The sequence below is a fragment of the Anopheles coluzzii genome, chromosome 2, assembly GCF_943734685.1.
Source record: "Anopheles coluzzii chromosome 2, AcolN3, whole genome shotgun sequence".
In the NCBI taxonomy this organism is placed as follows: Eukaryota; Metazoa; Arthropoda; class Insecta; order Diptera; family Culicidae; genus Anopheles; species Anopheles coluzzii.
Window position 1 is genome coordinate 96,513,922 of NC_064670.1, and position 27,933 is coordinate 96,541,854.

The 27,933-nt window shown below is 44.7% G+C and overlaps 2 protein-coding genes across 5 annotated transcripts in view; one reads left to right on the forward strand and one right to left on the reverse strand.

Moving 5' to 3' along the window:
• Positions 1–202: 202 nt before the first annotated feature.
• Positions 203–27,933, forward strand: part of LOC120950935 (uncharacterized) — a 31,157-nt gene continuing 3,426 nt past the window's right edge. Inside the window, exon 1 of the mRNA XM_040369356.2 lies at positions 203–1,119. Coding sequence (XP_040225290.2) covers positions 242–1,119 — 878 coding nt within the window. The 5' untranslated portion in view covers positions 203–241. The remainder of the gene's footprint in view (positions 1,120–27,933) is intronic.
• LOC120950936 (carbohydrate sulfotransferase 11) lies at positions 1,157–27,284 on the reverse strand. 4 transcript variants are annotated; one of them, XM_040369357.2, is made up of 6 exons: positions 26,926–27,284; positions 17,025–17,541; positions 4,520–4,823; positions 4,220–4,425; positions 3,603–3,770; positions 1,157–3,490 (listed from the first exon to the last, which is right to left on the reverse strand). In XM_040369357.2, the coding sequence occupies exons 2-6, from the start codon at positions 17,157–17,159 to the stop codon at positions 3,101–3,103; spliced, it is 1,203 nt and encodes a 400-aa protein (XP_040225291.1). In that variant the 5' UTR covers positions 17,160–17,541; positions 26,926–27,284; the 3' UTR covers positions 1,157–3,100. The 4 variants fall into 4 exon arrangements, with proteins under 4 accessions (XP_040225291.1, XP_040225294.1, XP_040225293.1 ...); XM_040369360.2 differs by lacking the exon at positions 26,926–27,284 and adding an exon at positions 26,422–26,891; XM_040369359.2 differs by lacking the exon at positions 26,926–27,284 and adding an exon at positions 26,361–26,396.

Here is a 27,933-nt window from a genome sequence, read left to right on the forward strand (position 1 = left end):
TTTAGAATGTTGTTGAGAAAGTTAACTGCTTGAACACGCACAAATTTCTGTGAACAGTTCAGTTAGATCCTGCAAAAACCAAATTCAAAATAACGGCTGTGAATCGACAACTCGCAACAAGCGACGTTCTGCGCAGAAACTGATCCAGCCCTATAAACGCACAACGCTTCCAAAAGCATTTGTTTTGATTTTAACGCGCGCGCTCTTTCCGCAGTCTCTCGCTAGCTTCATCGACACCGATATGAATCCGGGCGAAAAGTACGAACAGGACATTCCGAAACGGTTGCAAAATGATGCCATATTTGCAGAGAAAGTGTCGCTTACCCGTCGCTGTGCGGTTGTGTACGTGGTAACGTCGGATCAGCGCTTGTTCGAGGTGCGGCAGAGAGCGATTCTGTGTCAGGTTCCGCTGACCGTCAGCCGGATCGAGCAGGGACGACAGCATCATCATCCGATCGTAAACAACTCCCGGCTTTTCAACGACACGCCGTACGAGATGGAAACATGTCCGGTGTTTGACTGCCACGAATCACCTCCCAGCACCGTCAACGTTACCCTCTTCCGGGCAAACGATGGAACGAGGCGGAAGCTGTTTATTCTCGTCCAGCTCGATCGTACGCTGGTTGTGGTCGAACGACGCACCACCACCGACGGTTGCGATGGCAACGGGCAGCTGGTGGTACACTCGCGGTATGAAGACTTTCGGCAACTTTGCTTCGTCGAAAACGTTCACCGTCCCGGGAGCGGCGCGGTTCGGATCGAGCTGGAAGACAGGGACGGTCCGATTGTGACGGATTTCCAAGACACACCGAGCGGTTTTGTTGGTCGTGTTGGTGCCCGGGGCCCGTCGCTGGAGGATAATTTTACCTGCTTCGATGAGGTGCTGAAAATGTTGCGCGACCAAACGACCGAACGGAAGGCACAGCTTGCCACGGCCCAGCTCACCGTCTGCGAAGTGTTTCACGGGATGAACGAGCGGATGAAGACGGTACCGCCCCTGCTGCGATCGTCCATTGCGGAGGAAAAGGTCCCCCTCGTGCGGTATGGTGAGGTGTGGCAGAAGATTCACAACGACCGGTTGCTGATCGGTGTGCCGGTGTACAACTGTACATACAGAAGGTAAGTACGGAAGAAGTAAGTTGCACATAGTGTGGTGTGAAGTTTACTAGAATTTTATTTATTGCCATTTTCGTTTTCGTACTGCTATTGCATAAGTGTTTAGAGCTTAAATCTTCCTCTGTTCGTCCTTTTTTTCAAGGGGACAAGGAACGGATTTGGAAAAAAACGGAATCAAAACTACACTACGTTCTGTCGTTTGCTCCCCCGGCACAAGCTCCCGAATTCTGATTCCGATATTTTATTTTCAATGGGCCGAATTTGAACTTACACATCCAAATAACGGTGAAATCTTTTCGAGCACAAATTTTGGTCTCAGTGGTTTTTTTTTTGCTACGAAATTTTGGAAAACTGATTTTTTCTATTCTACCTTCCCACTACAATTTGGAAAGCGTGTGATTGCGGGGGGTTTGCTTTCTTGCACTAAGTGATTAGCAATCTATCTCTAATACCGATAAACCGACCGAATCTGATTTGTGTGGTGTATCCTTCTTTTTCCCCTCTCTTCTGCTCACCCGGTCTGATATCATGATACACATCCCGTTTCGTTTCTTTGTACAATCTCTCCACCAACTGGGTCGGTTTTGGAATTGATATCTTTGGTGTTGAAACTTACGTTGGAATACATTTGTGTATGTGTGTATGTGTGTGTCTGTATTTGTGGAAAGAAACTTCCGCTAACGCTCTACAGCTGCTAAAGTGCTTGAAGCAAACCAGACAATAACCATTAAAAACAATGTCGCTAACGCACATCCCTGGGAGAGGGAGTTCCTTCTATTTCTATCCTTGACTAGCCTGTTCCAAATACGCACATTGGAAGCCAAAGTTTCTGCTTCCCATGGGGCTTAACATTTGCTGCACAACACACAAAACGAAACAAAACGAAAAGTAGGATCGAATCTTCCTCACACACACACACACAACCTAATCTGCACGATGAAGAAAACACGCTATCTACGCCTTAAAAACTACTGTATCAATCACGGTTTTGGTACCTCGTTTGGTAAGCCTCTCGTGTGGTTTGCCGCAAAAGCAGGATCGTTTTGCCTCTAAATGGATCGGGGTTGGGAGCGTTCTGCTATTATTATTAATTTTTCAATAATTTTACGTTAAGCTTAATTTTGAAATTCATGCTTCCTTTGTAATCAATATGCCGAAATCGTATCGAACAAAAAACCGTAATTGCGCGTAAAACTGGTTCGAGAAATAATCTACACCGAAACATGCAATCATATGTATGTGTTCCTCCCCCTCACCCATTTTTTCCTCGCCTTAATCGCTAATGGACGTATCTCCTATAGTAAATAGCTAGTAATGGGGTTTAGCTAGTTGGGTTTTGATTATCCTTTTCTTGTTTTCTTGGTTTTGCTTTGCTCTCAAATATGTAGAAAATATTCTGCGGCCCCTTTCTCCGGCACTCTCCGGCTGGCGCTGGGAGGACCGTTTCCGTTTTCCTTTGTTATTATTATGCTTTCCTTTCCTTGCTGAATGTATAATATTAATGCCCGCTACTCTAATCCTAAGCTGTTCCGCGCAATTGTTGTCTTTTAATTAGTGTCTTTCTCTCTGTGTTTGTGTCTCGCTCTCTCCTTTCGGTGTGTCTTTTCTGTTCTGCTTTTTTGTTTCACTAGGCCGTCCAAACGTTCCCGCGCTCGTCGTCCCTTCCATTCTTTACCCTGATCTGTGTCCCCACCCTTCACATGGAATTAGTGTGTAGAAGTTTGCTATCGCGCTAGTAATTTGACATAATCCATGATATCTCACTATTTAAATTGCCCTAATTTTGCTGCTCGGCACGTCTAGAATAGGGGGAGAAAAGGTAGAAAGCGATCGTTGCGAGCTGGAGGGATTTATCCCCCCCCCCTCCCCCCTCTCAGAGCGTTCTATCATCAATTAATCAATTTTTCCAATTTGGTTTCACTACAACGGAACGACAAAAGGGGTCAACAAGATACAGAATTGGGCCAGAATTTGCTCACCTAAACTAGTTCGTAATTAAGTCCTTAAAGTAGCCCTTGGCACTGTAGCCGAACAGTTCGAAATCGAACCGATAGTAGTCGTACAGTCCCCGGATCTGGGCGTTGTCCAGCTCCGAGAAGAACCGGGCGAGCACGTCGTTCGTGTGCGCCCCCTTGCCGGCGTTCTTCCACTGCGGCTTAATCACACTGTCCAGGTGGCCGATCGCGACCAGATAGTTCTGGTCCTCCTCGAGCGTCTCGAACTTCGCTATCACATCGTAATGGAAGAAGCAGGGCGTGCAGAAGTGCGTCACCGGCACCCAGTGCATGTCGATCTCGTAGTGCGGATGCTTGATCTCGTCCAGCAGGTAATTGACAAACTCGGAAAAGGTCGGATGTTTGAGCAGTGTCGTCGGCTGTGCCCGGGGGTAAGGCAATTTGCGCAAGGAAAGAGAGAGAGGGAGAGAGAAAAAAACGAATTATTTAAAGGGGATCGTTTCTTTTCCGCTTGCAGGTGCGGCCGCTTACCTTCCCGTTGACCGTTTTCCGGTACTTCTGTATGATCCGGTTGCCCAGCTTGTGGTGGTGCGAGTTCGGCAGTGCGTACTGTATCTTGTCCTTGTACGCACTCACCAGCCGCTCGAACGGATGCCGCACGATAATGAACGATATCGATTCGTTGATGGCTTGCTTTAGCTGTTGGAAAAGCAAACAGGACAGAGATGGGGGGTGTAGAGTGAGCGAGGGTGCGATAAAACTCGATATGATAGGCACGGCATACAGCAAACGCTAACAACCGGAACCGAAGTTTTGCCATTTGATTATCGTCGGAAGAAAGGCAAGGGAGGGAGGGGAGTGCAGCTAATAATGAAATCAATCCCAATCGATTGAAAGTACGAGAGGGGAAGGCTGAAAGGCTGATCAGGTTGCTTGTTTGCATATTTTACGTTTTGTTTGTCATGCGGTCATCATAATCCGCTATTATCCGGACACAAGAAGGGAGTATTGATTTTGTGCGACTCCGTTTAAAGCACCTCAATATCATCGAAGGGATAGATACTGAAATTAAGTGGCCGCTTTGCCCCCCGTAATTGTATTGCAATTTTAATGCAAAAAACATACGACAATGCTAGCTGCCAGCTTACCTTTTCCACCGACGGCCGGGGGTACTTTTGGCGGGCCAGCTGCAACGGGACGTCCTTCGTTTTGCGCAGAAACTGGGGCGTGTAGCCCGCCATCAGGTTGAAGTTGTACATCCAGGAGGTGGAGGCCGCCTTGAACACGTTGCACCAGACGAGATGGTACTCGGGCTGGATCAGATATTCCCACGCCTTCGGTTTATAGTTGTGCTCTGTGAGGATTGGAAGTGAATCAAAGCAAAATAACCGTTAAATCACGAAAACGAAGGTTTTTTTTTAATTGTTTCCTGGGCTGCTGGTACTTACTGGGCTCGTTCAGCCGGTGCTCGGCGCACTTTTTCTGCAACCGCTCGACCCTGTGCTCCATCCGGCGCTTCATGTACTCCATGTCCAGCCGGTACTGGCTGTTGAGCGTAGCGTTGTTCTTAAGCGCGGCCCGCGCCGAGTAGTGATCCGGCCCGGCCTGCCGTTCGTGCTGTGCGTGCTGCTGCGGCCGTAGCCGGTGCTGCGCAAGCCGTAGATGGTGCACGATACCGTCGGGCGGATGGAGCGGCACACGGAACGGGAGCAGCTGCTGGCGTGTCGATCCATTGCCAGCGATTGCTCCGTACTGTGGTAGGTGGTGTGGGAAGGAGGAAAAAGGAGAAGATACACATATCAGGATAATTAAAAAAGATTTGTGAAGCACGCGGGATAACAACACGAGTTTATAGGTTTAATTAGATTGTTCTTTCTATCCGGTTTGTGGACCGTCCAAGAGAAATAACGAGAAAGATGGCTTAAAAATAGTTTTTTTTTCTGTAGCTGTGTACTATCGGTAATGAACACAAATCATGTTTGCGGACACAATGCGACTGCGCTACCAGGCTACACTTAAATCCATGGTAATGGCATTTTAATGCTAACCCGAGCGAAAATCATCCAATCCAGTGCGGACCAAGGTGACCCATGGATGCGGATGCTCACTGTTTTGCGCTCTCTTTGTATCGCACAAAACTACCCGCACGTGGGACAGTCGCGTGTTGTCGCAATTTGTTATGCCTTGATTATGATAAAATGGCACACAAAGACTCACACACTAGTGGTGGGAGCTCGGAATCGGACCTACCCGATTCCGATTCCGTGTTCGGAATCAATTCCGGAGCCGATACCTATGCTGGAATCGATTCCGATTAAAAATTCGATTCCGGAGCCGATTCCGGAGTCGATTGACGAGCCGATTGCGAAGCCGATTCCGAATCCGGAGCCGATTTCGAATTCAAAGCTGAATCCGAATTCGGAGCTGATTTCGAATCCGGATCCGATTCCCAATTCGGAGCCGTTTCCGGACACAATTCCGGAGCCAATTTTGATTCCGATTCCGGAGCCGATTCCAGAGCCGATTTCGATTTCGGAGCCGATTCCGAATCCGTAGCTGTTTTCGGAACCAATTCCGACGCAGATTTTGATTCCGATTCCGGAGCCAATTTCGATTCCGATTCCGGAACCAATTTCGATTCCGATTCCGGAGCCGAATTCGAATCCGAATCTGGAGCTGATTACGATTCAGGAGCTGATTCTAGAGCAGATTTCGATTTCGCAGCCGATTTCGAATCCGTAGCCGTTTCCGGAACCAATTCGGGTGTCCATTTCGATTCCGATTCCGGAGCCAATTTCGATTCCGAATCCGGAGGCGATTCCGAATCCGAATCCGGAGCTGATTACGATTCCGGAGCAGATTCCGGAGCCAATTCCGGCATCGATTGCGGAAACTGATTCCGGACCTACTATCCGGGATCGATTTCAGAAAACTTCGAGCCTAGCCGAAAAACTTGATTTCTCCCATCACTAACACACTAACACACAGCAGACGTCGGTAGCAAAGGTGTGTAAAAGATTGTTCCGTCCGGTTGTATCACCACCGTCCACTGCGGTTATTGGCAGGCTGCAGATGAATAGCGCGGAAGGGTAATTATGCGACACACACAGTTCGTTACCATTAGTCGTCGTAAGCGGTCACCAGCAAGCTCTGGATGACGTCACGTTTGGTTTCGGAAGCGTAAAACCACTGCTCCTACAAGACACACACATACAGGCTCGCTGTTGACACGTTGTTTGCTACGGAAGCAGAGATGGAAGGAACTTAATTTTCCAGCTCGATAGTTATAATAATGAAAAACACAATGCCGGCGCATACACATTTCATGCCGTTCGGTATGACTCGTGCTTACCTTGTGCGAGCACCGGCGATGGAGGCGCCTGGCACGTTTCCCGCAAATCCTTGTCATATTCGTCGTAACAAGCACAACAACCACAACAAAAAACCTACCGGAGTTTGTTCGAATGATGTATAATGAAAAAGGGCGAACCAATAATCAGCGTACCCGTTGACCTACATTGCGCAAGAGATAATGCACCATATTGCAACGTGCATGCAGAGAGCAGTGTGTGTATGCCATCCGTCAGTGCAAATAGTGGGTTTGGCAGCGAGGGTTGCTACCTAGCGTTAGCAAGGGTCACGTGGTGTGGTGTGGGCGATCGGAGGGGACGGAATGATTTAAAACATCCTCTTCTGATATTGCTTCTGTCGGTTGGTTTTTGTTTTGTTTGGTGTGTGTTACCAATCGCTTTCAGGTGCCCTTCGCTCGAAAAACGAAGACCATCCATCGACAGAGCTCCAATTGAGCGTGTGTTTCGACAGCGAATGACCGACACTCCCGGCACTCCCGGAACTACGGGGAAGATATATTGTTTGTGCACGAGCTACCGAATTTGTTCGTGCAAAAACTTACCACCCCACACTCCCCCCCCCCCCACATAGGTGTGTGTGTGAAGGGGGGTAAAGGGGTAGTACAAGCATAGGGGCACCGTAAGCATATTTTGGTCATTCCATGCTTGGCATGCTGCCAGCTGTCTCATGGGACGGGTGGGATGGGTTTGAAGATTATCTGCAATCCACCTCCACTTCCACCTCCTCCTCCCCTACTGTGCTGTGGGAATTTCAAAATTGATCGGCCAAGCTCACTGACCGGAACACTATCGATTTGTTTACCGTGTGTGTGTGTGTGTGGTCGGGCAGTTCTGTGCACCAAAAATTTTGGCACTAGCGCTACATAAAATTTGTGTTGCTGTGACAGGCCGAAGGTTCGACTGTTTGTCGAAGGAGGGTGGGCTGGGATAGGTTGTGAATGGATAAATTAAAGTTTATCTGTTTAGAGGGGTTGCAGTGGAAATAAGGGCGGGAGGTCATACGAATGGCAAGTGTTAGCAAAGGACAGGTACAGTTTGGAGGTCATCTTATAGGCAGAGGTGACCTTTAAAGGTGTTTCTTTTTATATATCTTCTGCCGCAATTTGGTTTTGAATAATTTGGTAATTATTATAATAAAACTCGTTCCATTTTTGACTCCATTCAGGTTGAGAAAAGGAGTTCTAAAGTGAATTTTTCTTACAAAAGTCTAACAATTTGATGTCGAAATATCCTCCATTTGCAAGAATGTAATTCGCTTAAATCGTTCAAAAAGAATGTTCGTGATTGTAATATTGTTACCACAAAGTACAACACATGGATTTTTGAGTTCAATTTCTAATGTGATCAGCATTATTTACCACTCGGGAGATGTTTTTCAACAGCAGTCATATAAGCAATTTGTATTGTAATAATTGTTTAGTTCTTCCACATGATTTTCAACAAACCTTAGGTTCAACTCAGTTTGACAGTGCCTTTGCGGCGTGTTCATGTACAATCATGTGCTAGAACTCACGAGAATATTGTAAAAGTTTTACAGAGTTTTACAAGTAACTTTCCAATGACAACAGCATCAGTTACTTTTACTGCTTTCGAGACGTTTTTCCAACAACTGTCAAATGTTATATTTGCATGATAATAATATTTGAGATCATGCACATGATTATCAACACGCCATTAGCTCGATTAAGTTTGACAGTTAGTTGTGGTGTGTTGAGAATCATGTGGAAGATTTGAAATTTAACTGGGATATCAATACAAAAGTTTTTGATAAACAGTTTTTGATAAACAAACCTGTTGGGTGATTGAAATTCATGAATTTGAATGAATCTATGAAATGGTTCAAATAAACTGAATATTGGTTGCAAAGATAAATATTTATGAATCTGGAAAGACTCATGAATCTCGAAAGACTCATGAATCTCGAAAGATTCATGAATCTCTAGGGAATCATGAATCTCAAGGGAGATTCATAAATCTCCAAAGATTTATAGAGCTTAAGCTTCTCATCATTATTCTCCTTGGCGTAACAAGCTACGTGCTCATACCATCCTATACAGGCTTTAGAGGTATACAGGCCTATACAGGTACTTCTTTGCAAGTACTACGCTGCCGGATAGTTTGTTTTGCTATATGGAGACGGTCCATGCGAGGCTTGAACCTATGACGGGCATGTTGTGAGGTGGGATCGCTAAAGATTCATGAATCCTTGGATTTATATGTGTTTTAATGTATTTCTTTTCTTTTAGAGTCATGAATCTTTGGAGGTTCATTTATCTTTCGAGACTCATGAATCCTTGAAGATTCATGCATATTTAGTGATTCATTAATCCTTAGAGATTCATAAGCCTCTAGAGATTCATTAATTTTTGATAATTCGATTTGAAATTCGAATCACTCATCACGGAAGATTCATATGAATGAATCTCAACGAAAGATTCAGGAAACTTATTCACATTTGAAACCGACTCGAAAACCCCTGTAATTCGACTATTCCAGCCCATTTTTTAAACATGTTTTTAAACGAAAACGTTCTACCATATTAAAAGTCCACTGGAAAATCTGTGAAAAGCGGAAGGAATGGACCAAACGTACGTACAAATTCACCTCTACCTTCCCCATCCGAACAAGTTATGTGGTGGCGGATGGTGAGGATGTAGACTGCAAGATAAGCGTTAAATTTAATTTCCGTTCCGGCCGGGCTCGGAAGAGGCAAAGTTGTTTGGGAGTTAAACGTGTATAAATAATTCTCATGATGATGATGTTTTCACCGAAGGGGGAGGAGCAGAGGGGAAGGATGGAGTTCGACAAATTCCAAACATTTTCAGTTGGGTGGGGAGCTTTCTGTAAAGAACTTTTTCCATATGAACAGGTTTAAACTCAACTTGAAAAGCAGCTCGAATTGGCTTGGACGTTGAATAAATTTGAGTTTCGTTAAAAGTACAATTTAACGGCAGTTTTTGGTTATATTTCATGCCATGAATATAGTTCTAGGCGTAGTTTCGTACATAAAAGCTTGAATAGACCCTACAAGACATCCTCTCTAATCACTACTTCCGAAAGTTATCCACCCAAACCTGCCCGATGCATTGCAGCTCGGGCTTTCAGTGCCACCGAATTGGTTGTGCAACGGGGCGCACTTTCCCATTATTTCCCAAACGCATCGCCCAGCTGAACTGTTCCTATTCCAGCTGTCATGTTTTGAGCATTCTTGCGCACAAAAGGTAAAACGTCGTACCGGAACTTTTGGCCCGTTTCCGTTCGCCAGGCTCCGCACCTCAGCGTGTTTTATCTGAGCAATAGTTTAGTTTTATCCTCCCTCCGCCAGGACACTCTCTCCCTCTGTTGTGCTGTTTATTCAAGCAAAAATGAACATCGGGAAGAGCACAAGAGATGGCGCAAAAGCCGTTCTGCCGTTGCAGATCGTTTGACCTCGTGTACTGTGTGAGGTGTTGTTCTTATACAACCAGGAAGCGGGGAAGCGGCTCGGAATGTGAAATCTTGTCCTTATTTTTCCTTTCGCACAAGTTTTGCACCAGTTAAAATGCTCAAGATGATGACGGTGGTGGTGGGGTCTGAAGCATCTTTTTCTTTTTTTTTTTTTACTGCGACCAACAAGGGGCAAGCGCCACGGTCCTTTATGGCGTAATTAAGAATGTGGTAAATGTGGCATCGTTTCGTCACGTACTCTCCGCGTAATGGGTGGTACTTCAAGCAATGGGAGAGAAGATTAAAACCGGAACAAAGCAAGGGTATTTGAACAGAGGGGAGGCGGAAGATGGTGGTGGAACCCCTTTTACTCCTCACATAGACACACAAACACACAAAGTGGTGTTCTTTCTACCACTACAAGGACGACAACACAGTTTATCTAAATTGTCCTTTGTGTCCCTTTTTATAGTTTTTATTTTTCTGTCCAAAATTATCACAAGCCAAAACACGAATTCTTTTGAAGCAGCAACCGTTCGTGTCGTATTGGGAAGGTTTGCTTTCTTTTCACTAAAGTTTCAAAAGCGAATGCTCCAAAATCCTCCAAGTGTGCGGGGTTCGTCGTCTTCCGCCAAGGTCCAGGTGCTGGGAATGGCAGACAGTTATGCAACTTCGCTTATTGGATTACACGTGTGACCGTTGCGTTTTCCCCGCTCGTGCCTGTCGGAAGTTGAAAAGACCGCCCCGTTGTGACTTAAAATGGTTCAAAATTCCGATATCTCGTTTTAGCTTCAGAGTGTCATGTTTCGCTCTGTTCGCCGCACACGCGGCAAAGATGCTTGAGAACAACAGTGGGGAAGCGGGGAAAGACACTACACGCTTGTCGGTGGTTTCATTTATCGGCCATGCGGCACACCTGCCACACGGTGCACGTGGTAGCATCATCTGTACCAGGGGCCCGGGCACAAACATTTGATCGTTAGAATCAGCAAATTTGCATTGTGAAAACAGCCCAACAGCGGTGCCCCGGGCGGAAATGGGAAACGAAACTACAAGATCGGCTAAATGTTGGATGGCTTTAGCGCGTGTTTTGTGAGACCCGGGCCAGCTGGTGTGTGTGTGTGTGTGTCTGTGGAGTGTGCAAAGAAAGAGACCACCGAGAGTTGTGTTCAACCAGTGATCCGTCGTCCCATTCCAGTGAAGGAAAACGATATTCAAAGAGAAAGAAAGAGAGCGAGCGAGAAGGCAGTCTTTGGTAGCTTCGAACGGTGCTAGTTGTCTGTTAATGGATTCCATGGATGCTATTCTGCGCGCCAGGCGGGATGGGAATGCAGCGGGGAAGGGAGAATTTTGATGCTTCCGGGGGCGTTACGGTGCGCCGTTTTGTTTGACACAAACAAACTCGACGAAAGGATCCGGAGCTTTACAGAGCACTCTGCAATTGCGGGGGAAAGGTGGGAGAGAGAGAGAGGGAGGCCTTAAGGCACACACAAACACAAACACTCATAGACATACATGATGGAATGGAATGAAAATGTTACACACACTGCACACGTCGGGGAGTATGTTTGCTGTAGAATTGGAAAGTTTTCACCCGAACCCCGGTTGGCAAAACACTCGAACGGCAAATGGATGGGCCTTTTCCACTGCGGGGTATGGGAAATTCAAACAACGCGATGGTGGTAGTGGTTGTGATGCGTCAGAATGTGACTTCTTCCCGGAAGGCGAGTATAGGGCTGTGCAGTACAGTCACTCTACAACAAAACGATTCATTTGGGTTTGATGATCATACAGAGCATTCATCTATCTACCACACACACCACTCTTTACTGGCAGTAAATATGGAGCGGGATTGAGATTGAGAAGGGGGCAAAACAAAAAAAAAGGAAAGCTCACCCTTACATTCCTGGAGGGTGACTTCAGAATGGGATGTTTTGGGAGTACTACACATGGCTCTTGCCACGCGCGTTGGAGATGTATGTTGATGGTAGCAGGTTTTATTCCTTTTACCTTGCAAACATGGCCTTTTCTCGCATCCGGATGTGGGAAAAGGGGCTGGGGGAAAACCAGTACGCTGTTCCAGTTTTTCTCCGCTTGTTGCAGCCGTGTGCTGCTTTCGTTTTGTATGGAGTTTGTGCGAAAAGCTGGAGTACGAATTATTATGAGAGCGCAGCACCGTTGGCTGTTCGTGCTTCGTTCGTGTGTGCTTTTTTGTATATTGATCGGTGAATATTAAACAAAAAAAGACTGATTGCTTCTACGCTTGGTTTGTTTGCATAGAAAGCGTAATTTTGATGGCTGATGAGACTTTTGAGTCAATAATGATTCTCGTTTGGCTGGTGGAAAGGGCCTCGAAACGGTTCGATGTGATATGACAGTCGCAGCAGTATTTTATGGCTCAAGCAGCTCAAGGAATTGGTACTTAAGCTACATCTGATGACTTTGGCTGTGATATTTACGGGTCTTATTATTGATGTCATCGAACATTTACCAGTGGAACATCATTTCTGATGTCAATCTAGTTAATATTCTTATGTTTTGTCTCTTCAAATGTGTATACTGTTTTTAAATTTCCAAGCGCGAGCAACTGGTTGATATATTTCCTTGAGCAGTGAAATGTCCAAAGAGTTTTTATTTATTTATAGAGACTTTGAACCAATTAGCGTCATTCGCCTCTTTCTCCAAATAATGGATACTGATATGCTTCTCACCTACCAATTGCAGCCATTTGTTTGGTATTTCGAATATTTTTTTACATAGCAATGGTTAATTGTTCCAACAAACTTGTTTGGGATTTCGTAAATGTTTAACTCGATTAAACAAAACCAATGTCCATTGACCATTAATTTTTAGAAAAATCCTGATTTGATAATGAATTGATGCAATACAGTTGCACACAGTCAAATTAGACACTAATACAGATCCACAATACTCTCCATGTCTTTGCGCTTTAGTTGATCTTATACCATAACTTCAAGTTTGTGCTTGTGATTTCGAGATTAGAACTCTGTACAAGTGTGTCGCTAAACCATACATTTGACGTCTGACCTGTGGGGACAGTTCATTGGCAAACGGTCTTACTTACTTACTTATCCGGCGTTAAATCCGCTTTGCGGTCTTGGCTTGCCTCAGGAGTGTCCGAAACCGCTCACGGTCTCGCGCCTTCGTCTGCCAGTCCGTTATCCCGGCCTTAATGGCAGACGCCTCCACGCCATCTTGCCACCTCAATTTGGGCCTACCACGCCTCCTCTGTCCTTGTGGACGGCCTAAAAAGACTTTACGGGCTGGGTCGTCCGTTTCCATGCGTACAACATGGCCAGCCCACCGGAGCCTGGCGCGCTTAATACGCTGTACGACAGTGAGGTCGCCGTACATCTCGTATAGCTCGTCATTATAGCGGCTCCTCCATTGTCCTTCCACACATACGGGGCCAAGTATCGTTCTGAGCATCTTCCTCTCGAACGCGGCTAAGAGGGTTTCGTCAGATTTGGACAGTGTCCATGTCTCAGAGGCGTATGTGATTACTGGTACTATATAGGTACTATATAGTCCCAGCTTCGTCCGTCGCGACAGGTTCTTTGAGGTGAACTGATTTTTCAACATGTAGAATATCCGGTTGGCTGATTATTTATTGGTAGGCCCGCCGATGTTGCCACCATCAGTTTGGTCTTTGCCTCGTTTATCTGCAATCCAAGGTTCTCTGCCGCCTGCTCGATCCCTTGGTAGGCTTCTGCTACATAGGAGAGCCGCATACCAATGATGTCTATATCATCAGCGTATGCCAGGATCTGGGTTGACTTATAGAAGATGGTTCCCGTAGTCTCCACCCTCGAGTCACGGATGGCCCTCTCTAGCGCCAGGTTGAATAGGATACAAGCAAGTCCGTCCCTCTGGCGCAGACTTTTGGTGGTAGCAAAAGGTCCTGAGAGTTTTCCATCCACCCTCACCTGGCATGTGACGTTGGTCATAGTCATTCTAACTAGCCTTATCAGTTTGGCCGGGATTCCAAAAGAGCTCATAGCGTCGTACAATTTTACCCTGGCAAACGGTCTAGGAACTACTTAATGCAAGCAAGTTATATGGTTGAAACCTGTCTGTCTGTCTGTCTGTGTCTTTTTTAGCCATCAAAGAAGAGCAAGAATTAATCTCGATCAAACGTATTCATTATTCGGCTATACACATTCAGACTACCTCCAATGCTCTAGCTCTTTAATCACGTAGTGCCTATTGAGTCTTATTTGTTTGGCTTGCTTGATTGATGACAGCGTTATACATGTTTTATGAATGTTCTGCTCTTCTCTTAATTGCTTAATTGCTGCTTAATTGCTGACAGAAACTCCAAAGGGGTTCAATGTCAACACAAAAAAACGCCATCCATTTAACCATCATTTATCACCAAACGGTAACAGGTTCGTTCCACTAATTACCATTAAATGTCAATCGATTCGTGTTGTTTTTGGAGTGTTTGAGTGCGGTATGGTTTCTATTGAAAACTCTTCCCTAAAATATGGAAAACTTTTGCTGGAGCATTTGCACTAGCAACCCCCAGAGCCTGATTTGAATTGCTCCATAACTGGATGGGGACAGCATTAGCCGTAAAGGTTGTTTGTGCGGAAGTGGTTTGATTTGTAGCAATATCGATTATCGACAGTAAACGATTGTTCAACGAATTAAAGATGAAGCAGAGCACCGCCGCTTTATGGGTGTCGTTTCGACGGATCCATTTCATACCTTAACAAACGTCGGCTTCCTGTTTTTCCGCTTTCCGAAATAAGCTGCTTAGAAGGTTAAAAGAAACACACACACCGGCGCACACACGACAAAGCAACAAATAAAGCGACCGAATCATTGTACATCACTTTACCCGTTTTGTGCGTCGCTAGAAGATTTCTCAACCACCACTTGCAGAGGGTAGTAAAAACCACCCGCTCTTTTGTTGCTGGAGCACTCCGAAGCAGCGCTAAAATCAAGCAACTGGAAAAAAGGTTGTTTCGCCACGGTCGTCTGAATTTTGTTGCCCTTAATATTGGCCCTTGAGTGGAGCACGCGGGCAATTGAAACCCGATCCCGAGGTCTAGAAGCTCAGACCATCGGCCGGGAAACAACGAGTGATTGCGGCGATTCGGTGAAGTGTCACTCAGCCCGGTGTAGCGCCGTGTAGCGTATTAAATTGAAAGAAATATTGGACGTTTTCGTTATTGTGTGTTCCATTTTCCTTCGGTCAACCATATCCATTGCATGATGGGCACGAGAATGGACAAGGGAAGGAAGATCCCTACAAAGCGCTACGGGCCACTTGATGTGAGGTGATCCCTTGGAGTATCGGTATCCCTTTTTTCTGTCTTGCACTCCTTCGCTATCACCAAGATATCCCATTTGTACTGCTACTCTGATGGTGACTTTTGTTTTTAAGGACACACACACACACTACCTCCCCGGTCACAAAGTACGGGACAGGGAATTGTTACAAACTCTGTCTGTGTGTGTGTGGGTTTTATTTTGTCGTTGTGCATCTTCTCCCCATTTACTTTTGTTGCTTTGCAGAGTAAGTTAAGTGACCGAACATTGGAACGGAACACCCGTCTGTCAACGATCTGTTCTGTAGAAAAGGGAATGACAAACTCAACGGTAGCGGGTGTAGGATGTAACAGGATCCATCAATTACTGGGTCAATGGTTGAGCAAACAAAAACACGTCCACAGAGATACCCTTTAGGCGGGTGGTGTTGTTACCCTTTTTCTCCCTGCTCAGAGGCGTGAAGCGATAGGGAAGCATATTGACCAGCTCCTCATGAACGATTCATGTGGTTCCCGTGTAAAGTGTAAGCCTATCATTTCCAAAAGGAAGGGATAAATACATACGAAATTGGGCTTTTATTTGGCTGAGAGTTTCGTCTGTTTCGATTTGATTGGGAATAGTGTACTGTGTGGTTGGTTTAGGTCGTGTTTTTGTTTTTGCTGGAAGTACACTGAAAGGACAATCATTCCAATCTCATTTGGTTGGGTTTCATTTGTCAACGGAAAGGATTTAATTTTAGATTGAACCCATTTTTGGACCGGGTTGATGTCCGCATTCTTGCTCCACAAGGGGATCATTAGTTCGCATCCATAATTACCAACCACACAAAGCATTGGTCGGTAGTTCCCCGTTCACGACATATAAAGTCCCTGTTTGCTGTATCGGTTTGACGTAGTTGGGCCTTTTGGGGGAGGGATTGGTACCACAAATGGTAGCAATATCTCTCTTTCTCGATAGCGGTTAAGAATAGCTATCGTGTTATCTGGAGCATATTTATAGAAGGTAATAATAGCACAGAAAAGCGAGCTGTGGGGTAATTACATTCGATTACAAGAGACGTAACAATACACAGCTTATCTTCGAGCCGATTTACTGCGCAAAACTACTGCAGTAGATGAAGGTCCGTTTGGTGCTTGAGTGAAAGTGGATGTGAATTATTGTTTGCTTGATGATATCGTTCATAATACAAATTCAAATTTCGAGCTTAACAATACACCAAAAGAGAGGATTTCATTATTCGCTAACTATGTTCTCTATTTTTCAATTCTGCTAAAGGTCCATTTAGAGAATTAATGAAAGTAAACTTTAAAAATTCGATGATGTCTAACTTAACGTAGCTCATCCAATGGAGCATATTACAGATCAAACCATAAGATATGCTAATGCTTCTTCAACCATTTGCTTCATTTTCTTCAATAAAACATAATATGTAACATAATTTTTCCTTTTGATCTTCAGATATATTGAGGTTAGATATATCGATCTTCAGAAGTATCGCATTAATTTACAACTTTTAATATTTATTAAGTGCAAGATATTGTAAATATCTGACACAAGTGAAGTATATTCGTTTGGTACTACGACACGATAAGTTAGATAAGATTGCAATTGTGATAGACTAATAGAAACAGCCGAAGAAGTTGTCCTGCCTTGTGATACGCTTGGGTTGTAGGGTATTATTCTTGCCAAATCGACTGAGAGCAACCCCCTTCAACACACTAAATTTCCAAAGCGACCGAAAAATAAATTTGACATCTATATACACTCGAGCAATAAATAGACCTTTGGCCTGGTTTGTCGCTACCGGTGAGTTACTTAAGTACGCATAAGAACCCACGCGCTCCCCCGGGAAACTTACCGTGTACTGGCGAAAACGGTAGAGCTGATCGGAGGTGATTAGGTAGAGTACGGTGAGTGGAATAACTGAGAGGGTGGTAAAGAATAGAAAGAGGCGCTTAATGATGCGCCATTTGGTCCTGGTGTGTCCTTTCATGTAGTCGCGCCACGCTTTCGTCCATCGATCGTCCTTCGATCCGATTAGACGTACACAGAGAGAGAAGGATAGAGAAAGAGTCGAATACTGGGAAGAAGGACGGGATGGGCAGGAACTGTGGCTAAAGAACCGCAGCAGACCGGGGAAGTAGTCTCCAACGCTTCAGGACGCTCGGCACATGGCGCTGATATCGTCGGACTGGTCCCGCTGGCGCATAATTGGTGTGGCGACCGTACTGTGTGTGTGTGTCTGCAAACTTGAAGTGGATTGTCCGTCCGACGTTGATTGATTGCGCTGTGATTAGCGGTGATCCCTTTTTGTTGCAGATGCACGATCCTCCTCTGTCAAACGCCGGTGGTGGTGGAGGTGGTGATGTTAAAATCTGAAAAGGAGAAGAGCGTCCTTTGAGTGCAAATGATAATGAGCGGAGTTTTCTTCACATTGACGATGGCACAGTGCAGTGCGGTGGCAGGAAATGAGCGCACAGGGTAAAGCTACAGTATCTTGATGATGTTCCTCATTTACATTTCTTGCGCTGCTTTTGTGTTCCGGTTTGGCAAGAGCGTCACACTTCAACGCAAAGATAATGTGATGAGCTGCAATTGTGCGCATTATTTGTGTGTGTGTGTTTTTTTTTCACCCCCTTTATGCGACTAATGAAGCCACTCTTCGTAGGAATGGGGGAAACCGCAAGGAGATTGAAGGAGAGGTAGAGCTCACGATGGCGGGTTACGGGCGGAACAGAATAACATAGCGTAATTGGTGTGTTTGTCTTGATGTGTGAGAGTGTCCACTTGTGGGCGGAAGGCACGAAGTAGTACCGGGTTGAGCTGCTTAAGTGTTCCGACTAATCCGACAGGCGAACGACTCTCAGGACAGTAATCGGCCTCACCCGAGAGCCGATGGACCACTTAAGATAAGGCGTTCACCAAGACAATGTGCTGCTTGTGTTTCTCTATTTACAGGCAAAACATCCTACGAAAGAGTCATTATTTATGATTTTTTTTTGTTTCTCCTAGTTTGTTAGAAGTAGGATAGGATAGGAGTCGGTTTCATAGTGGAAAGTTGTCCACTTATCTTAATTTCTGTGCTAAATCTACTTAATTTATGTTTGATAACAGTCTGATTGATTTTCAAAATAAGCTGCTGAAGATGTTTGGAGATCTTTTTGACCAGCATAAAGGCTAACAGACAATGTTGTGCAAAGGAGTTTCAAAGAGTTTCAAAGAGGTCTTTCGACTGTGTCTAAGAAACAACTTCTCAAATATTAAAATATGTATGCTGTAAGCTTAATGTTTATCTGTAAGTTGATTACCTTCTAGCTCTTTAAAATCAAAGTATACGTTCAATGTTAAATTGCTGAATTTAACTTTGTACAGGCGGTCCTCAAGATACACGGTACCTCTTATACGCGGATTCGGAGATACGCGGTTTTCCAAATTTGACAGTTCTTTGAGCAAATTGTACTGATTTGACTCATCCATTGTGAAATGCCAAATATTTTCCGTATTGATCGAGTGTAAAATATTTCAAAACATTTCAAAAATGTTACATGCAGTAGAATCATATAAAATAATTAAATTGGTGGCTAAAGCCACCCCGTACTTGCAATATTAGACGAAGATTAGTGATATTTTGGATGGAGATTCGACTTGCGCGGGAATTCCAGATACGCGGTATTTTCTGGCAGTTTTTGGTTCGCATTAACCTTGTATCTCGGGGACCGCCTGTACGATTTTGGTTGATCCGCTGTAGGTTTTAGTACCTTAACGCAGTCAGTTCACATTTCATAAATTGGTTTCGTTTTCTGAATTTCCATATGTTTCAGTATACTTAAATCACCAATAACGCAACCTCCGAAATATTACTTTGAAGAGAGTGGCTGGCATTAGCGCACTCGGCACTACTAACCAGCGCGCTTCATTTGGGTTCATCCATACATTACGGAACACAGACAAACATAATTTGGGACCCTGACACCCACAGCATACCATAATTTACAGTTTGTAGTAAGTAATATTGGCATTTTTCCTCCAGAAACCTCTCGTCCCATTACTATGATAATTGTTAATGCTAATAGCAATAGTCAGTCCTACGTATGGCGGCGCGGTCTATTTGGGGATTGCACCCATGACGGGCATGTTGTTAAGTCGTACGAGTTGACGACTGTACTACGAGACCGGCTTATTAGATTTCCTTTAATCTAAATAAATAAACAAAAATAAATAAATAACAATTCGTTCATTTAGTGTAACGCTGAACTACGTTGATCAATTCCAGATTTCAAGGTTTATATATTGTAATACTTCCTTTGAAGCCTCCTAAAACAGCAAGACCATTTCTTTTTGTTTTTCGAGAGTTCTTAACAGTTATTACTCAGAACGACTCCGGGCGACTCCAGACGACCCCGGGCGACTCTGGGCGACTCCGGACGACTCTGAGTGACTCCGGGCGACTCCGGGCGACTCCGGGCAACTCCGGGCGACTCCGGGCGACTTCCACTCCGGGCGACTCCGGGCGATTTCGGACGATTCCGATATTGCAGCGCAGACCTAACTTCCGGAGTCGATTTCGAATTTATCGAAGTCGGATCGGAGTCGATTCCGATTTTTTGCCATCTTTACGCATCACTATTATTACTTATGATGAACTAAATGTGCATCCAAAATCTCGAAAGCATCATGTATTTTGTGTCACAAATGATCCGTAATTTATGGATGTTGCATGTAAGTGTACATCTACAGATAGCTCTCATGCTCTTCTCTTACTTGCAGTAAATTATGCTTTGGTAAAATTACACAAACGAATCATAAGACAAGAGTTACACAAAAGAGAATGAAGAACATCACCAACGCCATTAGGTTTTAATGAAATAGTTGCAAACAATGACATCAGAATGATTACCAAAGAGAAAATCACATACCTGTGCGAAGTGACAGTGTTAATTAAAAGGGGGTAACGAGCACAATAGTTCCGTCGCCTTATTGTTTTGCAATAATTCATTTCTTCACCGTTTTTAGGGTGGCACAACTCGACATAATCGCTCGGATAGAGATGAACAGTTTATCCCTCTCCCTCTGTGTGCATAACGCACAATTTGATCAGCGCAGTATTTACATTCATTGCAGGTCCATTTAGTGCACGGTGCGATGTAGAAGGCGTTTATTTGTTTTGCTGCGCATGTGTTAAATGTTTTGCACCTTTGCGTGTATATTTGCGTTCTTTGTTGATTAAACAAAACTAATAACTCCCCAGTGCTACAAGACGAGCAGAAAATGAGCAGTGGATGAAAATTGGTACACATTCTACCGCCGTGTTGCGCTTTTACGCAGTGTACAGGGTTAAGTAAACGCACGTACACATACGCACGAACGCACGCACGCACGTACGGTTCGCTCGTTTGCTGCGATGGCGGTATGGGTTAGGCAAAATAAATAAAGCGATTTTCGTACCCAAACTTCCACCCCAAAACGAGTAGAAATTTGCCCTCGTCTGCAAGCTGCTGCGAAAGAGGTCAGGGCAGGTATGCAGACTGGTTGATTTATGTTTTTTGTTGCAGTTGTTGTTTCAAATCGTCCAGACCGGACGTTGCCTAACTTCCGAAAGTAATTTCGGTGCATGATCTCTCAATGGACAAACGCATTAGTAGTTCAGCACGCGGTTGAAGGTCAATATTGGCGGTTTGATGATCACGCCACGTATCGTTGGCCAGTTAAAATGACTGCTAATGTGAGGGAATTGTTACCGTGGCAGTGTTGCGCTAACTAGAAGAGCTATTTTAAAATCATTTGTATCTTTCTCTGGGAACCGGGGTAATCAGTGTCATCTTTTGTGATATCAAACAAAACAAAAAAACCACAATATCATAACACACAAATTGTACAAACATTTTTGTATCGCTGGTGTACTGTCTATGGTCCAATGTCTGCTGATATCGCGTTACTTCCAAACGATCGCCCCAAACAGATACCACCCGACACGCGCTCGTCGCAACTGTTGCCATTGTTGGAGCGCCCGCCGCACTACAATAACAGCACAACGCACACACACACACACACACACACACACCAACCGACGAGTTTAATTGAACGGAGAGATACGTGCAGTGGCCGGTGCCATTGCCAACCCTCCCTCCCTGAATGATGTTTCGCGCGTCCGGCTTTTCGCCGCAAGACGCGTTCTAAGATTCATGCGATTTGATCACGCACTGATAAAGCTTTCGGTGAGGCAAACAGACACGGCAGTAGAAAGCAGACGGTGTGGGTTGGTAGAGACAGGGGTGAGTTACTAATAGAGAACACCGACCGTTCCAGGCCCTGTGCAGTGCATGTGGTATGAGGCGGGGGGTTTTTAGATACATCAGATTGATTAAACTGTAGGGCCAAGCGGGTTGGGAGCGTAGGAAGCGTTGTGAGCTGGGGCGCTAGGCAAGACGCATTACGAAACGTGACCGTGGTCGTAGATTTGATTCTCAAACCCTCTCGATTCTTCTCCCCCTTGGGCTCGATGGGATGGAACGGCGGGCAAAGTGAATCGTTTGCGTTTCCCGTTTTCCGCCTTTGATTGTGCTACCGGTCCGGAGGTTAGTGCGTTTGAGAACGTTGGAGCTAGCATGGGGTAGAACCTCCGTGAGGTTCGGGTACGGAGAAATTGAAAACTGACGACGAGGTCGAGGAGAGATACTTATGCTGCCAATGTGAAGGTCATCAGCAACGGTTATAGAGGGGTTGTTGTTTTTTTTGTGCATCAGTAACTGTTTCAGTTGCTCGTTGTTGGCGCTCTTCACTATCGCTCTATCGAAGACTCTATGGAAGGCGCTCTTCATCATCGCGATTTGCTCTATTTATTATAATATCGTTACTAAACGACTGCCGTTATAAGTGTTATTGTATCTGCAACACTTTTTAACCATATTTTAAATGTGTGTTCTTTTGGAATGAAACCACTAGACTTTAAATGGTTAAAAATAGATGTATCAACTGTATCAGATGATCTGTAGAAACACTGTCAAAAAAGTCTGAAGCATTATCAACAGCTTAAGAACTCTGCTCAAAAGGCTACCGTTTAACAACCTTTAAGACTTCGCTGGTCGTTTTTGCGTGTAATTGTGTAAAACTGGTGGTTTTTGGACAATGACTGCCGGGAAAGATTCACTACCACATCGACGTGTATGACTAGATTTTATCATTGGCTCAGTATCAGTCAGTGCCAGATCTTATCATTGACTCAATTAGACCATCATGTAGTCGGGTGTGATCGGTCTTTGATAAGCTCATCGTCTGCCGCAGTGGGCAGCAAACGTTGCAGCATGTAGAGCCAAAATGTCGACTGCAAAGAGACAAATTGAAGTAGCTATGGTGGCCTTAAGAATGGTAAAGTGTCTTATATTGTTGATTACGGGTCTACATGAATAAATATGAATAACTAATGGCCGTAATTTGTTTGAAGTTGAAATTTGAGAATTGAGGGCACAAAAGCCTTCATAATATTTTTGAATAATTCTCAAATGTCTTAACTGGTTCCCAAACTGTTTTGGTAGGCAAATAAAAATTTCGCTTTGTTCTACAACTTTTTGTAAGGTTACAACTCATACTTTGATTTGTCTGACTGATTGCAAAAGTTAATCAAAATTTACCCCTTTTTATGTACACCACCAAGACAACATGTCGTCATATTCTACTAGCAGTGTCTCCACTTTTATCAACAGTTGATTAAGCTGTAACATCCGTTCTGCTAACATCTAGCAACGTTTCATCAATAGTGTAAAGCCCATTACAGCTGATAAGGCAGTTTCAAGCTAGGCAGTGGCTGTCTACTTAATTGGTAGTACGCCTGGTACGCCCGATGGCGTCACCTCCGGTAACAGCAAGTGCAAGTCCGGTTGTGTATGGTGTGTGGTGCATAATCTGCTGGAATGTAATTTTGCGCTTCAATTGGTTAGTTTATCAGAAGGCACCTTTCAGCATGACTCCATCGCGCAACACCACACCAAACAACGATCTACGTGTGTGTGTCACGATATCGCTCTATTTTTGAGCATTAAACATGTGGAAGGGAAAGGGGTAGAAAGTGCATTCTCTACTAGCAAGGTTGGTGTCCCACCGGGGGTACTCTTATCTTGGCCGTTTCGCTCGCCCAAAGACGCCTCGTTCGCTTCAATGACAATCACTCAGTTAATGATGTTATCATCCTTCTTGCGCGCATCGTGAAGAGGATGATGGTGGTGGTCGTCGTGACACAAACAAAGAGACGGTAATGTTTTGGGAAGAGAAAGCGAACCGTGGGGGGAAGTGGCGCAGCCTAATTAGCTTCGAAATTCAATTAAAAAGTTTTCCACACGCTTCAGATAAGTCCTCGTGGTAGTGGGTGTGGTGGTACCGGGCTGGTGGTCCCGCATATCAGCTTGAGCGTAGCAACGATGTTTATGTTTTGCTCTACACCACCTCATTGCATTCTTCCCGCTCTGTCATTTCCATTTTTGTTTTTTTTTTTGCTCGCCAAAAGGATAAAATGATAAAGCCAATCTCGTGCATGGAGGCGCACACGAGTGTTATGCAAATTAACCAATCCATTCTCCCTACTCGGTTTGTGACGGCACCTCGGCTACGCTGAACAACTTTTCGCGTACTTGGTTGATACCACCATAGCAAACAAAAAAGGCCCCAAAAGGGGCTTGCATGAGTGCAGCAACCGTTATCCCTTTAACCTTAATTAATAGAGTGTGTGTGTGTCTGTGTGCGGGTATTTTTTGTTTCCCAGTTGCACGGTCCGTTTTCGGTACACTGGGAAAATGCATTTGCAGGTGGTAAAAAAGCTCATAAACGTTTTGTTCACCCTCTTCCTTACTTTTGATAAAGGGGGGTAGAGGGGGTGCATAAACACGCGCCGGGTGCATGAATTGATTAAATTTAATCCCGTTTTTTCGATTTCGTGTTTGAAAGTTGTGTTTAATTGAACGTGAAGCGAAGCTCACGTCAACATGAACACTTTTTTGCAAAGGTGAAAATGCTTTTTTTTCTACAATATGGATTTTTTGCTTTTTTGCTAAAAGTGCAATTCAATTGCAGCGTTAATAACATTTCGCGAATTAAAGGAACATAAAAAATCGCCAAACGAAGTACTGAAGAATTATATGATTTTATTTTATGTTTCTTCCTGCTCACGCGTAATTTCCTGCCCATGTGTATACACACACACCGCACATACTGATACTGGAATTAATTAGTCCCAACTTAATCATCGTATATAGTATATAATGGGGGTTCTCTTCTTGGGCAAGCTCTAGATGGGAATCGAACTAGGTTCAGTTTAAATATGAATCGGCTCGTCTTGACAATAGACCACTGGGCGGCCCCATTTAGCGTACGTTAAAAGTCATTCATAAGCAAACTATTGTGGCTGAGCGGTTGTGCTGAAATCATTTGAATGAATGAATTAGATATCCAAAAATGACCAAATTTAATTTTCAACGGTCATTACTTTCAACCTGTATAAGGGAATACTTATTGTAGCAAACATGTATTAATGGAATTCGATACAATCTTTCGAATGTAGTCGAAAAACATGGTCTTATTATGTCCATACTTCCATCGATAATTGGTGAGTAATTAATTGGAACAACATTCCTTCTCACCATGTTGGCTTACCAAGGACTAAACTTTCCCGGGAAATAGCAAAGCTTAAGCCCCTACTTGTTTACAAATTACTCGAATGCTTCATTTTGTTTTAATCTTGCACCTCTCCACATTCTTCATAATTATAATCTGCCTTTACAGTGCGGTACACTCTAACATGAGCACTTGATATTTCGTATTCAATATAAATATTGACTTAAAATAATGATAAATTATTATAATTATCCTATTTCCGTTCCATATTGATCATTTTTGCCTAGCTACAGCCAAATATGTTATGAAATGGGGAAGACGTTATGAGGTTATGAATGATCCTGTTCGATGTTAGGATCTAACTAACCTCACGTCTTTGATGCTGGATGATTTTCCTAGGATATTGGCATTTTTTGCAAAATTTTGGCTAAACATTATCCTCACTGATGTTTAAAGACAGTCAGAGACAAAGATTTTTAGAGCGCTTACTGCTTTAAACCTCCTCCCAACTACTATTTAAAGCTTCCAGGCGATGTCTACTAATTTTAGACACCTGGAGGCCACCGGGTACAACGTCCCGTTTTTTATAGCCTTCCAACCTCGTTCTAAGCGTTGTTTGCACAATCCAAACCTGAAACCTTTCACCATTCAACCGCCAAACGGTGTTGAACTGTGTATCGATCTACGCTTTCCCACGGCCTTTCCCTCACCCTTATCGGTCTGAGCGAGTGGGACGAGAATTTCCCACAGTCGTAGATAGTGGGCAAGGGGTGGGCGGCCTAGCGCAAGAAGGTTCCGTTGTCCCGGTGATGGCAAGCAGCTAGGCGGCCATCCATTCCCCATACAGGCAAACAAAAGGAGGCAGCGTTGCTGTTGTTGCTACGAGCAACACCGACATTTCCACGCACACACAACCACATTCGTTGCTGTCAGGAGGAGACGCTCTTTTTCTTTTGCATGGAAGTTGTAAAATTTCGACCAACCAGTAAGTTTGTTTGTTTGCTTCTTTTCTCTTTACGTTCGTGTTTAAAGTTTTAATGTTTTTCGTTGTGCTTGTTGGCGTGATGCGGCGAAGACGACGGAAGAAGACGAATCGCCACTCTCAAAATTCGGTACTCACACGAGAACGCTCATATTTTGGGCATTCTTTCTCCCGCATGTTCCCTTTCTGCCACCCAGAGAGGAATGTTTTCGTGTCTACAAAATTCCGCGTCCTGCCCGAAGAAACCTCGGTATACCGTTTTCTGCACCGAATTTCGCACACACTGCACCACTAAAAGCAAACGCACTACTCGAAAAGATCATTAAACAATTGGTTGTTCATTTTGCCTTAAGATGGAAGCACAAAACAATAAAATAATCCACAAGACAACTGAGCACGGTAAGGAATCCAAGTTACGCCACAGCACACTCTGATCACTCGCCGCCAGCACCTTCACACACTCTGTACCGCACTGTTTGTGACATTCGCGTGCATCGGGGGGAGGATTTCACAAACAAAACAAAAGGGAGAAGAAAAAAAAAACACGATGCGGTAATAACTCAGCATGCAGATATTTTAGGTTCACTTGTGCCGAAAATTGAGCTCACCCACCCGTTTGCCGCTCGCCTCGCAAATAAACCCGTCCCGAAATTGCGCCACCAGTGGTACGTACCGCAAGGGGACACGGGAAGCAGCGATTCACTTACAAAAATAGAACAAAAACACTAACGCGCAGCACAAACAGACGCAGCAGCAGTCGCTAACGTCGCCGCGGGACGCGTCTTGCCTATTCTGTCGGGTTTGGGAATAGCTAGAGAAGTCGTCGGTGACGACGCCGCCGCTGCTGATGCTACTGTGACAAAAGCGACCACCGCTTCCCCGTCGAGTGCTCTCGCGGTGCCGTGTGTACACACCGAAAAGTGCCGCTGTCGATGCGGCACGCAGCCGCGGAAAAGCCCGACCGCGTGTACGACCGCCCGGTTCTCTCTCTCTCTCTCTCTCTCTCTCTCTCTCTCTTGCTCCGCTATCCTACACTTGCACACTTCCGGAATCGCGCAAATTGGCCAGCAGCATCACAAACACAAACACACACTGTACGCAATTGCGGTGCTCACACCCTGGTGCTAGCTGCAGCAGCAGCAGCAGCACCCACCGGAAGGGTTGACACGAAACCTACCCCCTTTCTCGAGCCCCGGCGTCTCAATGGTTGCTGATGGTGGTGGCGTCGGTGGTGCGTCCGGGTTTGCGTCCGGTACGGCGAACGGATGGCATGAAACTGACCGAGTGTGGATCCGTTGCGCTGTGTGCCAGCGCTTCCGATTGCTTCCCGACTGCGACGGGTTCGGTTGGCTGCAGTGCCGTACCGTGTGCTCTCGCTCTCTCGCTGGCGGCCGTCGATGCTCACCGGTTCGCAAAAATCGGACCCGAATAGGAGTCTCCCCCCTCGGTGGGAGTGCTTTAGAGTGCGTGTGTACTCGAGCACAGAGCAGCGGTAGTAGATAACAACGCGTCCGTTTGGTTAGTGGACGTGCGCGTGGCCTGGCGGTTTGACACTGTCCCATGTGTGCTTTCGGCATTGGTACCGACCACCGCACGCGCTACGTGCGCTTTCATCCTTGTGAGTGTCCGGTCGGTTCGAGCACACTAACAGCGTTGTGCTCTCGAGGGGAAAATGAGTGCCAAGAGCAAAAGAGCAAATGTGAAACAGTGACGCACTAATATGATGGTACACTTGCATTGGTTTGGGAATGAAAGGTGGTAACTTGTACGAATCACAAAGCTTAATTTACTCTAGCCGTCTTATCGTTTTAGAGAAAATGTGGTTGGAATTGTGTTTTCTATTCTAATTTGATTAATTATGTTATGGTTGATCAATTTATATAAAAATAAGATAACAAATAATGAAATATGCAAAATGCTAAATCAAGTCAGAATTAGACAAACGAAAACAGGAACAAATAATATCGTTTTTAATTCTTTGAACACAAATTACTCACCGAAATGTGGTCAAATTGTAGTATAATGTGCTGGTTTAATGCAACGATGAAATTGGTGCGCGAACGACGAATTGAATGAGACGATAATGGTAGTGCTTGCAACAAACGTCGAACAGGATCGGTAAACACTATATTCTTACAGGGTTTTATAGTTGTGCAACATTTTCATGAAGCTTTGTAATGAGTAA

Excerpts from the sequence above, each read along its gene's own strand:
- LOC120950936 (XM_040369357.2), bottom strand. The coding sequence starts at position 17,159 with ATGAAAGGACACACCAGGACCAAATGGCGCATCATTAAGCGCCTCTTT. Across the intron at positions 4,824-17,024 it reads ACCGTTTTCGCCAGTACACG|TACGGAGCAATCGCTGGCAA; the intron begins GTAAGTTTCCCG and ends CACCTACCACAG. Across the intron at positions 3,491-3,602 it reads GGAAAACGGTCAACGGGAAG|CCGACGACACTGCTCAAACA; the intron begins GTAAGCGGCCGC and ends CCCCGGGCACAG.